The sequence below is a fragment of the Hirsutella rhossiliensis genome, assembly GCF_020360975.1.
Source record: "Hirsutella rhossiliensis strain HR02 chromosome Unknown scaffold00014, whole genome shotgun sequence".
NCBI lineage: Eukaryota > Fungi > Ascomycota > Sordariomycetes > Hypocreales > Ophiocordycipitaceae > Hirsutella > Hirsutella rhossiliensis.
The window spans coordinates 772,152-788,067 of NW_025408680.1; the positions used below are offsets into that span (position 1 = coordinate 772,152).

The window sequence follows — 15,916 nt, forward strand, 5'->3', positions numbered from 1 at the left end:
CCTCTCCTGCCCTCTCCTGCCCTCTCTCTTCAACTCTTCATCATGCAATGCAACTTGAGCCGGCCAAAAGTCGCAAATCGAGCAAGAGCTCGGAGCCGGCCGACCTCGCAAAGGAGCCATGCCGTTCAAAGACTAGTGCTTGCCGCTGGCCGGCCCGTGATCGCAAACAGCTGCTGCTGACCTCGGAAAGGCCTCTTATTGGTGCCTTTTCCTCCCTCTCTCGCTGTGCTTTCCTACCGACGACTCGACATGCGTCTGTCCAAACCCCAGACAATCGACACGTAACGAAAGGCAAGCCAAAGACGGCGGGCGCTGTTGTCTTTGTTTCGCTGTTGCTTCGAGCTGAGGCAGGCCTAGGGTAGGGCAAATCAACCAACTCATCGCTCAATAAAAACCCGCCAAACCACAGACTCTCAGGCGCATAAAACCACTTCTCCTTTTCTACGACGGGAGTCAAACGATGTCGAGGCACACCTCACCACTAAATATACACGCCTTCTCCCTCACTGCCCCTTGCTCGTCCGCTCCGCCTCGAGCTCCCGCTCTGCTTGCTGGTAGTACTTTGCCGTGTCGACGCCGTGCTGGTTGTGGTTGACAAAGTTGAACCACGGGATCGCGCTGAAGAAGAGTGCCGAGTACCTGCTCTGCCGCGCTGCCACTCCCTGCAGGTACGGACTCAGCTTGCTCTCGCCGTACAGCGGCTGCCCGGCCTTGACCTTGTCCACCATCTCGCGCATGTCCATTTCCACTTCGCGAGCGTTTTCCGTCGCGCCGTAGAGCCGCACTAGAGTCATGCAGATAGTCCATGGTTAGCCCGTTGCTGTGCTTCTCTCTGCCAGCGCCTCGGCTCTTGCCATGCTCTCCAAATAGTGTGTTTTTCGGCTCCATGTATACTCGGCCGTATCGTAGCACTGGGAGAGAGAAACCGGGACTGGATCAAACGTACGGCACGATCGTTGGTAAAAATAGAGAAAACCGCCCGCCAGGCCGATGAAGCCGGCCAGGCGCATGGCCTTGGCGAACCCGCCCTTGCCCACGTGAGACGGCGCAAACCTCTCGAGGGTCAAGAGCGCCGCCGGGCCAAAGGCCGCCGCAGTGGCGCCGGCAACGTAGTCTGATGTCCGCGCATATCCCACGACACGCTTGAAATGGCTGCGGCAGCGTCAGCAACCTCACACCCCAGCCATCCATATCCTCCAATCTGCAGAAAAACCAGCAGCTCGTCATCCGTCGAGAAAGGGCCGAGCGAGGTTGTGCGAGCGGAGAAACGTACGGATCATTGTCGATGAGCTAGAGTGCCAAGGTCAGCCAAAGCATCCGATTGCGCCTGTGCATCGCCAGTCTTTTCGTACCGGATAGTCCGTCTCGACGACCTTGCTCACCCCGACGTAAGACGCCGGGTTCTGCTTCGTCGTGGTGTCGGCCATTGATGCGGCTGCTGTTTGCCCGAGGCGTTTCCTCCCGATTGCGTCGCCAGATGGGGAGGAGTCGAAGCTCAATGCCTTGGGTGGATGGCTCCAGAGACATCACGTGAGTATAATACCGTCCAGCACGTGACCAGGAGCATTTCGTCACGATACGTACCTTCCTGGCGTCACGTCGCGTTCCGCCAAGAGAAGACGCGTAGAGTGAGAGACGGAGTCATTCTCCCATCACCAACACCACGAAAACAGTACGCAGCACCACCCACCACAATGCCCTCGGCCGCAACCACAAACGCCCCTCCTCCCCGGCACGACGACCTAGACAACTACGGCGTCGACGCCCCCCTCTTCTCCGACGACGACGACGACCCCTTCGCCTCGCCGCCGCCCACCACCACCAAGTCCAGGAAACGCACCGAAGCCGACGCCGGCCTCGGCATCGACGAGCAAGTCGAGGTCCAGAAGCGCGCCCGCGTCCCCAACGTCAAGCTCGACGAGGACCGCCTGCTCGGCCCCGCCGGCGTCCCCAAGCTGCGCGAGCGCGCCCGCAACCTTCGCCTCAAGGGCAAGGGCCACGAGTTCTCGGACGCCTCGCGCCTGCTCTCCCTTTACCAGCTCTGGCTCGATGACCTCTTCCCCAAGGCCAGGTTTCTCGACGCCCTCGTCATGGTCGAGAAGACGGGCCACAAGAAGCGCGTCATGGCGGCGCGAAAGGACTGGATCGACGAGGGCAAGCCCAAGCCCGCCGAAAACGATCGTGACGAGGAGGAGGAAGAGGTCGCCAACGAAGACGCCCGGAACCCGCTGCAAGAGTCTACTGGCGGTCCAGCCGAGTCAAGTCCTCGGCCGCGCACGCCAGCGCCGGACCCGGGTGTTCCTGACGACGACGATCTATACGATGCCACACCCCGGGCGCCTGCTCGCAGCGCTGATATGCTCGACAACGCGGATGACCTCGACGCCCTCATCGGGGAGGCGGAACAAGCTGACAGTCATCCGCTCCCGCCACTGCGAGCACGGCCCTCGAATGCGGAATCCGAGGAGGATGATCTCGACGCCTTAATCGCCGAGGCAGAGGGACTCGATCACGGAGGTGGCAAACATTCAAGTATTCCGCCCGGTGACCGCCAGACCAATGACTTTGCCGATGAGGAGGCAATTATGGCGGAAATGGCAGGGTAGTGGTGAAAGACAGACCTGGGGAAGGCTCTCAAGGGGTTCAGGGCCGAAAGACAGGCATCCTATGGAGGGCTCTGAACGGACCAGGGATCCAAGAGGCGAGCAAGCGGTTGAGGAAGGGCTCACAAATAATCTACAGCAATGCACAGCTGCGACAAAGGAAAATTATCGAACGGAACATCATGAGTCACATGAACGACAGGGTTCAGGGACCACTGGGGTGGGCGAACCGGTTCACGTCTAACCAGTTGCGCATCGGGATGCAAATCGTATTGCACATAAAATAATACATTTGACGCCTCACCGGTTGCGAGTTGCTCGCACTCGTTTCCTCGTGATACTTGAACCGACTTGCGCCTATATACCTTCCCCTCTTGCCCCGTCCCATCCAAACAGTCACACAGATTTTTGGTCTTGGAAAAGAAAAAAAAGCTCTAGGCCAGGCGATAGCGCTTCTTTATACCATCACCGGCTCCACGCCCACTCCGAGACGTTTTTGAAATTTGGAGTACATATTTTCTGGTTGGCTGCTCCGTTGGGATGCCACGACCGGCTCCGAGTAGTGCCTCGCTCCTCCGCTTAAGCCTCTGCTCCTCGAGCCTGAGGGCCCAGAGCAGAGTCAGGAGAACTTCACGAGACGGCAAGTTTGCGCCTCTCAGACATTGTGTCAGCTGGGCATTCTCGCCGCGCGTCGCACAGGACTTGGTCCCCAAGTCCTCGACCCGGTCATCGCATCTCTCGGAGACCAACCGCAATGCCTCCATCGTCGCATCCATCAAGGGACGCGCCAGATTGGGGCTGCTGGATAGGATCTTCCTAAGAGACTTGAATCTCAGAGTCGTGGACTTGGGGCTCGAGGCCGTGGTCCGCAGCGGCGTCATCGCTCGCTGCCACAAAGTCTGAGGCGGCGTGGTTTGCCTCGTCGTTGAGGAAGTCGTCGATGTTGAAGAAGTCGAAGGCTGACTGGGCCGAGAGGTCGGCGGCAGAGTCACCAACCAGATAATCGTCGTCAAGAGTTGAGGAGATGGGAGAAGCGAGAAGCCCGCTTTCGAGGACATAGCGATCTGCACCAAGGGCCGATGACAGGCCGAGAGAATCGCCGAGGCTGAAAGGAGCATCATCCTGAGCTGCAAGGTCCAGGCCAGGAGTGGCGAGGTCCGAATCTGCGAGCCCGGCAACGACTGGGACACCTCCGCCGACGTATGACACCGCAGGTCGCACAACATCTCTGCAGGACGTTGTGTCAAGTCGGGGGAGGTGGCCGTGGTCTGTTGGCCGGGCTGCGCTTCTGTCTTGACAGGGGCGGACGTCGGGGCCAGGTCCGGGACGGGGGTAAGCTCGGGAGAGAGGGAGGCGGGGTTGACGGTGGGATTGGCAGACGACATCATCAGCTCGCCGAGGTTAGAGTGCTCAGGGGCGGGCTTGAGCTCGTCTTGGGAGCCAAAGAGCTGCTGCGACAGGGTGATGGGGTTGTCGCGGAGCGAGTCTAGAGGTGAAGAAGAGCGGGTGACGACACCCGAGTCGCGCCGGAAGCGGTTGAGCTCTTCGACGAGCATCAGGTTTGCCTTTCGGGCGTTGAGAAGTAAGTTCTCGAGCTCCTTGTTCCGGATCTCGAGAGCCTCAACCTCGAGCCTCTTGCGCTCACGAGAAGACTGGGCGGCGCGACGGTTGCGGAGAACGCGCTCGACACGCCGCTGCTCCTTTTCGTCCTCCGTCTTGGCTCGTTTCCTGCGAACATGGGTCAGGCAGGAGTCCGAAATGGGAAACGGAAGGCAACATACCTCGGAGGGAGGTTGGTTTTGGGCTCGGGTAAGACTTGGCCCCATGATTTTCGCTTCTTGGAAGACTTCTTTTCCGACGTGGGCCCAGGGGTCTCTGACTGATCCTCAGGAACTGAAGATAACCGCTGGTCGTCGGCTGTGGGCTCGGGCGTCATCATGTCCATGGGGTTCATCGTGGTGGGCGCGGGAGACGAAGGGCTGGGTGACCGGAAGAGGCCCTCGCTGGGAAGCGTCGAGATGAGCGGCTCGGTCGAGGCCTCAAGCTTGACGGTGGGCGAGGGTTGCTGAAGCGCCATGTTGGGGACTCTTTGTGGTGTTGAGCGGTGAGTTTGGCTTTGCTTGGGTGATGACGCTACAGGAGCCCGTTCCGTCAAAGACTGTTATACGTGGGCGGCATGGCAGGCGGCGAGTGAGTCAGCGGCCGGAGCGGGGCCTGGATAAAGCGAATGAGTGGGCGTCGGGTCAGGTGACGATGGATGAGGGAAGAGGACAGCGTGTCTTGATGTATTTGGCGTTGGGCCAGGTGCAATCCCGTAGCTGGACGGCGGGCTGTGGAGGGTCTTTATCTAGAGGACACAGTGGTAGGATCGGGGGTGGGATGGGAGGAAGGGGGGGGGGGGTGCCTCAGGCAGGCAAGGGCCGACACGGTACGTACTCCGTACTGACTACGGATACAGGACACGAAAAAAAGGGGGCCCCCGCCACCAAGGGCAGTTGCGGAGGGGAAGGGACGACGGAGGGGGCTGCGCCATGATTCCAGGGAGGAGGAGCGAGCGGATACCGCTTAGCTTCAGGGGAGTGGAGCGGGGGAAAAGTTTCCAAGTTGCGGGAGCACAGCTATTTTTCACGGCATGCGCTTGGCAGTAGGTATCCGTATCTCGCCAGGGGAAGGCAAGCACCGAGAGGGAAGTTGCGAGTAGCGCCTGCCCCAGGCATGGAGACGCTGTGCCTTGGCAACGCTCGGCGGCAGGCATGCTGAGTTGTGCCTGCCATCCCGAGCCTGGGAGGTTCGAATTCTATCCGCGCCTTCCGGAGGATACAGTGAACTAGTGTCTGTCTTGTCAAAAGCCGGCAGCCAAGAGAAGGGAGACGCGCAGATCACCACAAGCATGTTGGACGTACTCTACAGCACGGTATTCCCGTATGCTTCTCGTATACCCGTGGTACCAAGTAGCTGTGCCCCAGTCCATCCGCATAGCCGGTACTTCGTATTTGCTGAAAAGGAGCGGCTGGAATCGCCCACGCACCTCCCAAGGTTCTCGCCCCTATTATCTCTAATAAGCAAGTCGCACCTTCCTGTATACACACGAGCCAAAGCAATGAATGCTTTCCCTGGTTTTTGATGCAAGCTGCCGACTTGGACTCGCGTCCGTCCTGCTTGCTAAGCTTGCTCGCCGCTCAAAGGCAGGGAGCACTCCCTCCTCCAAGGGCCTGGATCGCCGAGGGAGACGGCCGAGACATTGGCCAATCTCGACCCTTTTCGCTCATTCACTGCATTACAAGGCCTGCGACATTCGCATCGACAGACGTTAAACCACCGGGCCTTGCTATTGTTCAGGGCTCTGATTCACATTACACAGGCTCGGCATTAAAACCAATGCTTCGGGGATCCAGATAGCTTTTCATGACCAATCCATGGCCAAAATAGTGCTCGACTGCTTCGAATCTGTCGACGCATCCCAAAGACGCCGCATCTAGAATAGCCCCCTACTCCCTTATTCATTAGCCCGACTCAGACGCGACCCACGAGCGTCTGAGCGGCAGGACTATTCGGATACACAGTAATTACGGATAGGCCCACGGGGAGACCAAGACGGCATATTCCCTTGCGCCCCTGTTCATCTCCTTTCTTCTTTTTCTTTTTTTCGTACCTGACTTGCATGTTGCACGTCTCCATGTCTCCATGTCTCGCCCTCTCTTGGCGGGCTTTCACAACCACCTTCGGCGGCGTAAGGGAGCGCCCGAAACGACGGGACGAGGGTTCGGCCCGCCGCCAATCGGGATGGAATCGAAAACCTCGGCCTCGCGCTCGCGCCAGAGACACAGCTAGAAAACAAAACACGATGAGAATGAATGCCAAAGGGAAAAGAAAAAACGACGGATGCATGGCATCGCGCTCGTGTGTGCCCCCTGCCTTGGGTAGGGTGAGTGATGGATCGTGGGCATTTCCGAACATGAGCAGAACCAAGTATCCGTGGCATCCATCCACCTGCAGACCCTTCAGCTATAGCTAACCCGACACGCGTACTCGGCAAAATGCCATGTAGTACGGGTGAATGCAGGCACACATACTGTACATTTCACTGGAATAAGTCCCCCGGCCTGAGTAATTAGCAAAGACGTCTTTGTCCAATGTCAGACCGAAACATCCCCCCCCCCCCTTCGACTGTCGACTGTCATGGCCGTGGCGCGCAACTTTTGGCCCGTCACGACTAGCTCGTCAAATAGCTTTTGTTGTCATCCGATGCTACCGTAGCTGCCCGTCACATTCTCTCGATGCTGTTTGTTTGCCTCCCTGCCGCATCGTCGCATGTCTCGCCTCGTCTCAGTCGAGCCTGTCTGTGCATACACTCACTCACTCTCCTGTTGCGGACATAAGAAATTGATTGACCCACCCATCTTCCACTACGCACAGTAGCCATACAGTGCAGTCAGTGTATCCGTATGTGTGCGTCCAACGGCTGGCTGTCTGCATGGCCCCTCGCCGCGGGCAACATGAATCGCATCCTGTCCACAGTCAAGGGTCAGGACTCGTACGACGGTAGCCTGATCTCTCTGCCTGTCCCGCGCGTGCATAAGTTACAGTATTACATGTGCATTACTTGCGGAGTAGCCACACATACAAAACACACACAATGCTGTCGTGCCGGACGCGGCTCTTCTAGAAGCCCAAACGCTCGTCCAAGCTTCCCAATATACCTCGCGTTTCAGCATCAGTCGGCACCGAGCGTGGGGCCATCGTGATGATTCGCAAGGGACCACCTCTCCTTCCGCTCTCCTGAGGATTACGAGCTCTCAGCGCCGGCCCAAACGACGCGATGCGTAAGCGCTTGCAAATGTCGTGCGTGGGACACATGGCGGCATGCCAGAGCCGTGGTTTGCTTCCACAGAAAAGGCTGGCTGGTTGTGTTGCTTCGCAGCCTTTTCCCGCCGGCCAGGCCAGGAAATATTGAAGTCAAACAGGACCATGCTTCATCGAGAAACCAACCTCGATGCTGTGAACGGCGGCCACAGAGTGAAATAACTCTGCTGCGCCAACCGCCAAGTGATAGGGAGGCTCTCGGCTCCTCCGTCGCCGGCCTCCACTGCGTGCATGTCTGTAACGTCGGGCCCTCCCACGGCGGAGCCCCTCTTCTTTGTCTGCACACAGTAGTAAGTACTGTACGCACACATTTACCAGTCTGACCAACATACGATGCTTCGTAGGGAGGGCCATATTAACGTAAGCCCAAGCGAAACGACCCAGGGATATCAATGCAGCGGCAAGTCAGTTGCGCTGCGTGTGCGCTCTCGCTTATTAGCCTCGAACACACAGATGCTAGGGCTTTATGCGAGCGTAACATATGACGAGCCGGGGTCCGACCTGGAGGGCGCGGGTCCTGCTTCGCTCCTCACTGGACCCGTCTGGCCTTTATCAGATCCTTGGCTGCCGTGACCTTTTGCCTTTGACCCGAGTGTCCCATCGCCGGCTGGCCAGATGGGCGGGCCGTTGGAGCCAAGAGCCCCCCAGTCTTGAAAAAGGCTCATGTGGCACTCTCCGAGATTGCATGCGATGGGCGTCCGATGCTTGGGGGGGGGGGGCCGAATCATCGGTAAGACGGGTGACGAATGGGCTGAAGAAGGATGCAGAAGCTCCGCGAGGGGGGCCAGGCAGCCACCAGCTCACCATCAGCATCCCCAAAGCAGCAACACTTCGGTCGAGCCATCATGCAAGTATCTTTTCGGGCAGGACGCTTTTGCAGAACAGGCAGGTAGCACAGGAAGAATCAGATGCCCTTGGAGCCGTGCCCCCTGGCTGCTGCCTCTTCCGTACCGCATGTCTGTACGACATCCATCCATCCGTAGTTGCGTACATAGCTTGTTGGTCCATCCACGCTTATACAGCCGAGGTGCTTCCTTTGCCCCGGCACAACCGGAGTAGATAATGGACATTGGGGGTCCCTTGGCTAGCCGTGTCTCGGTCGAGCAAAACCAACGACACTCGGGAACTTTAGCAGTCAATCACTTGATAAAAAGGGCCGGGCCGGGAAAAACGGTCGCAGGAGATCAGGGGCGAAGGCGGCGACTGCTCTTGCAACCACGATGAAGACGACGGCGACGATATCGACAGATTCAAACTCGAGGTCGGCGCCGGCCAAGTCGTCAAAGGCGGCGGCGGCAGCAGCAGTATCGGCACCTCCCTCGCCTCCCCTCACGCCATGCCGCGTCTCGGCCGATGATTTCGCCAAGCAGGCCTTTGACTTCCTCGTCATCGGCGGCGGCACCGCCGGGCTGGCCGTTGCCTCGCGGCTCGCGGCCGCCACGAGCCCCTCGCTGACCGTCGGCGTCATCGAGGCCGGCGGCGTCGTCGCCTCGTCGTCCCGCGACCATGTCGAGATCCCCGCCATGTACGGCCGCGCTCTCGGCGGATGCCATGACTGGGGCTTTGAGACGGCGCCGCAGGCCGGGCTCCGCGGCCGGAGCCTCCCCTGGCCCCGGGGCAAGGTGCTCGGCGGCACCAGCGCCCTCAACTTCATGACCTGGAACCGTGCCAGCCGGGCCGACTACGACGCCTGGGAGGCGCTTGGCAATGCCGGATGGGGCTGGGATGACTTGCTGTGAGTCGTTTCCTTTGCGCATCCCTTCTTCCCCCCCTTTCCCGTCTCCCTTGTCGTGGTGGGCGCGGCGTAACTGCACATGTCGTTCGTACATGCATGACCCGACCACCCTGTGTAACAGGAAGCCCTTTCTTGTCCAGGCGCCAGCCTCCATATGGCCGAGACCATGAATGGCCCGTCTCTCTGTATCTCGCACCGCCGCTGCGCCTGTCCCATGTGCATGTACAGCCACCCATCTGCATCCCTAAACTTGACTGACACAAAGTGCCGTCCTCCACCCTCTCTCCAGACCCTGCTTCAAGCAGTCGGAGACGTTTCACCCGCCGAGCAAGGCCCTCGCGGGCGAGCATGATGTCTCGCACGATCCGGGCCTCTTTGGCTCCTCGGGCCCCATCCAGGTATCCTACTCGACCGACTACTCCCCCTCTCACCGGCTGTGGCATCGCACCCTCCACGCCCTCGGCATTGCCACTAACCCAGCCCACGTCGGCGGCTCCAACGTGGGTGTCTGGACAAACGTCAACGCCGTCGACCCTCGCACCGCCAGCCGCTCTTACGCGACCAGCTACTGCGCCTCGTCGCCACCCAACCTGCACATATTGACCGATGCCACTGTCCATCGCATCATCCTCGCCCAGGATAGAGGCGAGTGCAGAGCAACGGGCGTGCGCTTCGCGTGCCAAGGCAGGGAGCATGTGGCACTCGCATCTCGCGAGGTTATCCTGTCGGCCGGAACCGTGAGCTCGCCGCAGATTCTCGAGCTATCCGGGATAGGCGACCCAGGGGTACTGTCTCGGGCCGGCGTGCCTGTCGTTGTCGAGAACCCGAGGGTTGGGGAGAACCTCCAGGACCACCTCAGTGAGTCTAGACACGAGTCTGGCAGACGCGTGGAAAGGTCTGCTAAGACGACGCCGTAGTGCTGCCCATGGTCTTTGAAGTCGACCCCGATCTCGAAAATCCGGACAAGCTCAAACAAGACGAGTCGATGGCGGCCGCTGCGATGGAAAGATACGTCAGGGACCGCAACGGGCCTCTCACGGTGCTGCCCTGCTCCATGGCCTATGTGCCGTTCAACCACTTCGTCTCGGACGAGAGGCTGGCTGCCATGTCGCGTCAGGCTGGGGAGCTGGCGGCCTTTGACGCCGACAAGCGACCCGTCTTGCAGCAGCGGCTCGACGGCACGGCCAACTTGGGCCAGGTCGAGTACATCTTCGACCTCGGCAACTGGAGCACACGCTTCCAGGGCACCGAGGGGAAGCAATACGGCACCATGCTGCTGATGCTGCAGTATCCCTTCTCCGTCGGCTCCATCCACATCCGTCCCGGGGCGACGCCCGAGGACCAACCCGTCATCGACCCGGGATACTACGCCGGAGCCCACGGCCAGCTCGATCTGCAGGCCATGAAAGAGGGCGCCCGGTTCGCGGCCAGAATCACTGCCACGGAGCCACTGGCCGGAATCATGCGCGGCGCGGCGTCGCCCCCGGCCTCGACAGTGAGCGACGAGCACCGACTGAAGGAGTGGATCGCGGACAACACGATGACGGACTGGCACCCCGTGGGCACCTGCGGCATGGGCGGCCGCGCAGGCATCGAAGGCGGCGTCGTCGACGAGCGGCTGCGCGTGTACGGCGTCAGGGGCCTGAGGGTGGTGGACGCGAGCGTCATGCCGCTGCAGATCAGCGCACATCTGCAGGCGACGGTTTACGCCATTGCCGAGAAGGCGGCTCGCATGATTCTTGACGATGTCGGCGAGGAAACGGAGGCCGGGGCAGCATCAATGGGCAAGGTGGAGGAGGGGATGAAGTGTTGACTCTGGGCGGGAACCACGCATTGTAGCCATAGTTTCGATTGCCCGGATAAAGACGTAGAGACTCGGAGATGGAGCGCAATAACTGTAGAGCTTACGGGGCGAAATAGAGAGTCGTACAGAGAAGGTTGCCTTAGTGTATGTAGATTATGCTTCTTGCTGGAGATGGTCGGGTAGCATTTCTTTACACCTACGGAGCACGGGAAAAGTTTAAGCCGCCGCGGATACAAATCTGCCTCCTCGTCACGTCGTTCATCATGATGTCGAGACAACCAATCCAATCCCCCGACGCCGTCGCAGTCAAAGAGAGAACAGCCCCCGTCCCACCGAATCGAGAGCCATCGTGAAGGAGGCAAAGAAAGAAAAGGAGAGCAGGGCCTGGACGGTGGTCCCGCATGGCTCCATCCTCAGCGGCCGACCAGCTTGAGCTCGAGGTGCCGCAGCGGCGCAAATGTGACGAGGGTAAAGCCGCATCCGATCCATAAGCCAACATCGGCCGTCGCCGCCAACTTGGCCAGCGGGCCGACATACCAGGCTTGGCTCATGCCGAGGACCGCGCCGACCCAGCCGAGCAGGAAGGCGGCGAGGGCGGCCCAGCCGGCGGGTAGATGAGCGCGGTCCTCGCAGCGAGACCAGTCAAAGGCCTCGGCGACGCGGCGGCGGCGGAAGAGGAGGTGCTCCTCGAGCACGATGACGACCATGATGACGACCCAGTAGCCCATGAGGGCGAGGAAGTTTTGGAAGATGAGGAACAGGTGCTCGCGGCCGGCGACGGCCAGCACCAGCTCGACAAGCACCAGCAGCGACGACCAGACCCAGCGCGGCACCGCCTTGCCGTAGCGGCCGAGCGTCTGGCAGCCGAGCGCGGCCGAGTAGGTGCTGGGAATCGAGTTTGCAATGACGCCCAGGGCGACGACGACGGAGCAGAAGCGCCCGAAGCCGCCAAGGGGCTCGTAGCCGGCGACAATGAGGGCGCCCGAGCTGACGCCGTTGGCGGCGGACCAGGCCGGCATGTTGGCGACGCCCGTGCCGAGGCCAATGGCGATGAGATAGACGAGGCAAAAGGCGGTCCAGAGGCCCACGAGCGTCAGGCAAAAGATCTTGAGGCGCGACGTCTTCTCCGGGTAGTAGACGTAAAAGTCGGACGCGGCGGCGGCCCACGAGTTAGGCACGTACAGGCAGATGTTGAAAAAGGACAGGCGCTGGGCGGCCAGCAGCGCGCCCTGGGCCTTGGACGTGGACGAGGCGTCAAAGTAGGGGCCCGCGACGCCGATGAGGACGAAGAGGGCGAGCACCTGGGGCAGCCACGAATAGCGCTCGTACCGGTGGAAGAGGGCCATTCCGAAGACGGCGACGACCCAGCACACGACGGAGACGACGACGATGCCGACGACGATGGTCATTCGGCCGCCGCTGACGGCCGACAGCACCTGACCGCCTATGATGCCGTCAATGGTGGCGTAGCCGACCATGAGGACCACGTTGAGGAAGCAGGGGATCTTGGAGGGCCAATATCCCATGAAGAAGCGCAGCACAACCTGTCAAGGCCGTGTTGGTCGGCCGACGAGTGAGAGAGGGACGAGGAGTGGACTGACCATGGTGCGGTTCCCGCTCTGCGGCCCCCAGATGCTCATGTAGGCCGTCGTCAGGCTGCCGACCAAGGCGCCCGAGACGGCCAGCAGGGCGCAGTCGAGGAATCCGAGGTTGAGTACCAGCGGACCGAGCATGGCGGCCGCCAGGTTGTTGAGCGAGATGTTTGCGCTGAACCACATGATGGCAACCTGCATATCGTCGGAAAGACTGGGCGGGCGGCGCTCCTCGGGCGGCACGCGGGCGATTCCGCGGGCCTCAAAGCCGGCCAGGCCCTCGATACGGGCATTGAACGCCCCGAGCCGAGACGGAACGGTGGCGGCCGGGCGGGCGACGCCATTGCGGCCGGGCGGCGAGACGGCCGACTCGGCATCCGTGGCCGAGGGTGCTGGGCTCAGGGCTGCGCCCTTTTCGTCGTCGAACAGCTCGGCCGTGCCCTTGGGCGATGCCGAGATCCGGCCCTGTGCCGTCATGGTTTTCGTCGTGGTGGGCTGGGAGGACCAACACACACACCTCCGCCCCCCCCTTTTTACCTCTTGCTCGAAGCCTTTGCTATGCAGCGGCCCTACCACGCCGCTTCCGTTCTGAGAAGCAAGACGGGACGCAAAGAGGGAAAATGGTGAATGGCGGAGACAGGTCGACGGGCAGATGACGATCTTGGTCGTGGTTGGTTGGTGGTGAGACAGACTGCTCTTGGTTCCTTAGCGTTAACACAGTGCCGGACAAGACAATCCAGAGCCTCTTCCAGCTCGGTCCTCGTCGGTGAAGAGTCCGATGGAAAGCTGCAATGGAACGCTCTCAGAGGAAGAGGGAGGGGGGGAAGAGGAGGAAGGGGAGAGAGTAGAGCGGGAGGCGCGGGGTGAGGAAGGATAGGGTTTATGCCTGGGAGAGCTGGAAGGGCTCTTGGGCAACGAAGAACAAGACCCAGCCTTGCGACGGACGGAGGGACGGAGGGACGGACGAGTAAGAAGGGGGATGACGGGCTTTTGACCCTCGATCCAACAACACATGGCGTGCATGCACACCACCATGTACGTCCATACATATATACGTGCGTTGCCTGACTTACATACATAGCCATGCCATATACATACATACAGCCGCCAGAGAGGGAAAAACCATGTTTGCTGCATGCATCATGGGTAGCATGTAGGTATGTGTGTGTGTATGTAATATGCATGTATGTAAGTGGACGCAGGCTTGGCCGCGTCTGGGTGGAGAAGAGGAGGCTCTCTCGAGACGACGCTCTCCCACTCCGCCCTGCCGAAGGATGCGACAAGCGGCGATGCGACAAGCGGCGTAACCAAGGTGGCCCGGCCGCGGCCGTTGCTCTGGGCCCCGGGTGGAGAGAGAGGGACGCCGCTGCCCCAGCGAACCTTGCCGAAGGAGCAAAACAAGCCTGGTGAGCCGCCGAGGTGCCCCGGGAGAGAGAGAGCGGGCGGGCGACGGGGCCATCGGGCAGCCCTGTCTCTCGTCGGGTTTGCCCCCTTCTCGCTCTGCCGCGCCCGTGGCCTGCCGCGAACCACGCCGCCGGGCCGTGAAACACGTTTGCCACCTCGACGGCGGGCCGGGAATCTGCGTGCGTCGCTCGCTGCCAGGCACGGTGCCGGCTTGGTCGTCAGCCGTGGAGGGCAGACATCAAAGACAGACAACGCGGTGAGAGTGAGAGTGCGCGTGAGAGAGGGAGGGGATGCGGCAACGACCAGCCCGTTCCGCCCCGTCGTCTCGCCTCCATCTGTCTCGCGCCCACCGCCGCAGAGACAGGAAAAGGAAGAAGGAAGAAGAAAGGGCCAAATGCGGGGTGCGCAGCAGCAGCATCTGGCGGGGGCGAGGGACGGGTAAGGTAGGGGAGGGGGGGTTCCAGAAGGAGTCGACATATTCCCACATAGCTCCATACATACACATATACAGTATGCATAGCGTTGTACAGCATGCGCTGTATGGATGGACCGCAGCTGGCCCCCGGTGAAACAAGCCCGCGCGGCTGACGAGAGGCGAAGGCGAGAAGAGGCGAGGCCGGACGTGGTGGATGGTCAATGGGCTGATGATGCCCGGCTTCTCTGCATGGACAAGGAAACAAGCCCATGCATACTCCGTATGTCGGACGCGTTTGCACCAACAGATTCGTCCATGGCCGTTTCGCCATTGCGCGCAGCGGCCGCAGGAGGCCGAGGACGGATGGCGAGGCCTGTTTGCGCACCGAGCACGTACACCACCACTATGCAATGCAGTGTAATTAATGCGCCGGATAGGTACAGCGGGCGTAACTCGTTCTGCATGTGCGGCCGGAGCATAAGCTCTATCGAGCCGTCTCGCGTTTCACCTACCGAGAGGATATTCCCATCCACCCTCCGCTGCAAGACCGAGGACGAGCGTCGACATCGGCCGTCGTTGCCGGCGGGAGCGCGGGAACACGAGGGGGGAAGAGGAGTGATTGATAGCATTTGGTTGTCAGAGGCGGACAGGGGGGGCCTTGGACTGGCAAAGAGAGCCAGAGAGAGAGAGAGTGTGTGTGTGTTGATGCAAGACGGGCGGGCGGATGCGCTGCGACGGGACGAGATGCTTCGGCGCGGCACTTTGATGCTCGAACTCGTATTTTCCGCCTCTCCCACCTGTCCCCGGCTCTGCTATCCGCATGCCGTATCCGTACACACGCAGCCGTCGTCTCTGCCTCGTCCCGTAGTTCAACCATCTGCCTTGGCGAGATAAGCTCGGCATCCATCCGTCTTACGGATACACACCGTTGGGCCAGCTCCGCAGGGCGGCGTTTTGCCTTTCGGTCCCTTGCTCGCGCAGCAGGACATTCAATGCCTCTTGGTCTGCTGCGTGGGGGGCATCGGGCCGGGTATTTCGACGCCGGCCGGCTGGAATGCAAGGGGGAGAGGGTGCTTGATGGCTTTTTGTGAGCTGGAGCCGTGTAAGCGAGCGAGCAACATGGCGAAATGGGGCAAGACGACACAGCCGGAGACGGGCATAAAAAGAAAAAAAAGAAAAAAAACTTGCATTGACACACGGTGGAGATGCGAGTCGCCTTGGCCCACCGCGGTCCGTGTCCTCCATGTCCGGCCCGGCCCGGCCTGTCTCTCCCTGGTCCCCCCCGCGCCGGCTTACTGTGCTGTATTAATTAATACTCCCAGTACGGATCCAGCCATGTTTCCTTTCCCTTTTCCCTCCTCCCCTTGTCCTGCTGTGTGTCCTGGGGCCACGGGTGCAAATGGCATTGCATGCTTCTGGCCGACGCCGTGGCTGTCCATGCATGGAGTCCATGTATGGACATACTTGTGCATGTGCGTACAGCAAGGAAATGCGCCCATC

The 15,916-nt window shown here is 60.6% G+C and overlaps 5 protein-coding genes across 5 annotated transcripts; 2 read left to right on the forward strand and 3 right to left on the reverse strand.

The window, feature by feature from the left end:
• Positions 1-503: 503 nt before the first annotated feature.
• HRG_09978 (NADH-ubiquinone oxidoreductase complex i, 21 kDa subunit domain-containing protein) lies at positions 504-1,427 on the reverse strand (the record flags this gene model as incomplete). The annotated part of the gene is made up of 4 exons (XM_044868449.1): positions 504-784; positions 947-1,152; positions 1,274-1,290; positions 1,353-1,427. 4 exons carry the CDS (start codon positions 1,425-1,427, stop codon positions 504-506), a joined length of 579 nt encoding a protein of 192 aa, XP_044716446.1.
• Positions 1,428-1,694: 267 nt separating this feature from the next.
• HRG_09979 (replication fork protection component swi3 domain-containing protein) lies at positions 1,695-2,606 on the forward strand (the record flags this gene model as incomplete). The annotated part of the gene is made up of 1 exon (XM_044868450.1): positions 1,695-2,606. The coding sequence occupies one exon, from the start codon at positions 1,695-1,697 to the stop codon at positions 2,604-2,606; it is 912 nt and encodes a 303-aa protein (XP_044716447.1).
• An 813-nt stretch (positions 2,607-3,419) lies between these two features.
• Positions 3,420-4,680, reverse strand: HRG_09980 (leucine zipper domain-containing protein; the record flags this gene model as incomplete). Its single annotated transcript, XM_044868451.1, has 3 exons — positions 3,420-3,725; positions 3,794-4,331; positions 4,385-4,680. The coding sequence occupies 3 exons, from the start codon at positions 4,678-4,680 to the stop codon at positions 3,420-3,422; spliced, it is 1,140 nt and encodes a 379-aa protein (XP_044716448.1).
• A 4,006-nt stretch (positions 4,681-8,686) lies between these two features.
• On the forward strand, positions 8,687-11,014 carry HRG_09981 (GMC oxidoreductase domain-containing protein; the record flags this gene model as incomplete). The annotated part of the gene is made up of 3 exons (XM_044868452.1): positions 8,687-9,201; positions 9,491-10,059; positions 10,119-11,014. 3 exons carry the CDS (start codon positions 8,687-8,689, stop codon positions 11,012-11,014), a joined length of 1,980 nt encoding a protein of 659 aa, XP_044716449.1.
• Positions 11,015-11,418: 404 nt separating this feature from the next.
• Positions 11,419-13,074, reverse strand: HRG_09982 (permease for cytosine/purines, uracil, thiamine, allantoin; the record flags this gene model as incomplete). The annotated part of the gene is made up of 2 exons (XM_044868453.1): positions 11,419-12,549; positions 12,607-13,074. 2 exons carry the CDS (start codon positions 13,072-13,074, stop codon positions 11,419-11,421), a joined length of 1,599 nt encoding a protein of 532 aa, XP_044716450.1.
• Positions 13,075-15,916: the final 2,842 nt, after the last annotated feature.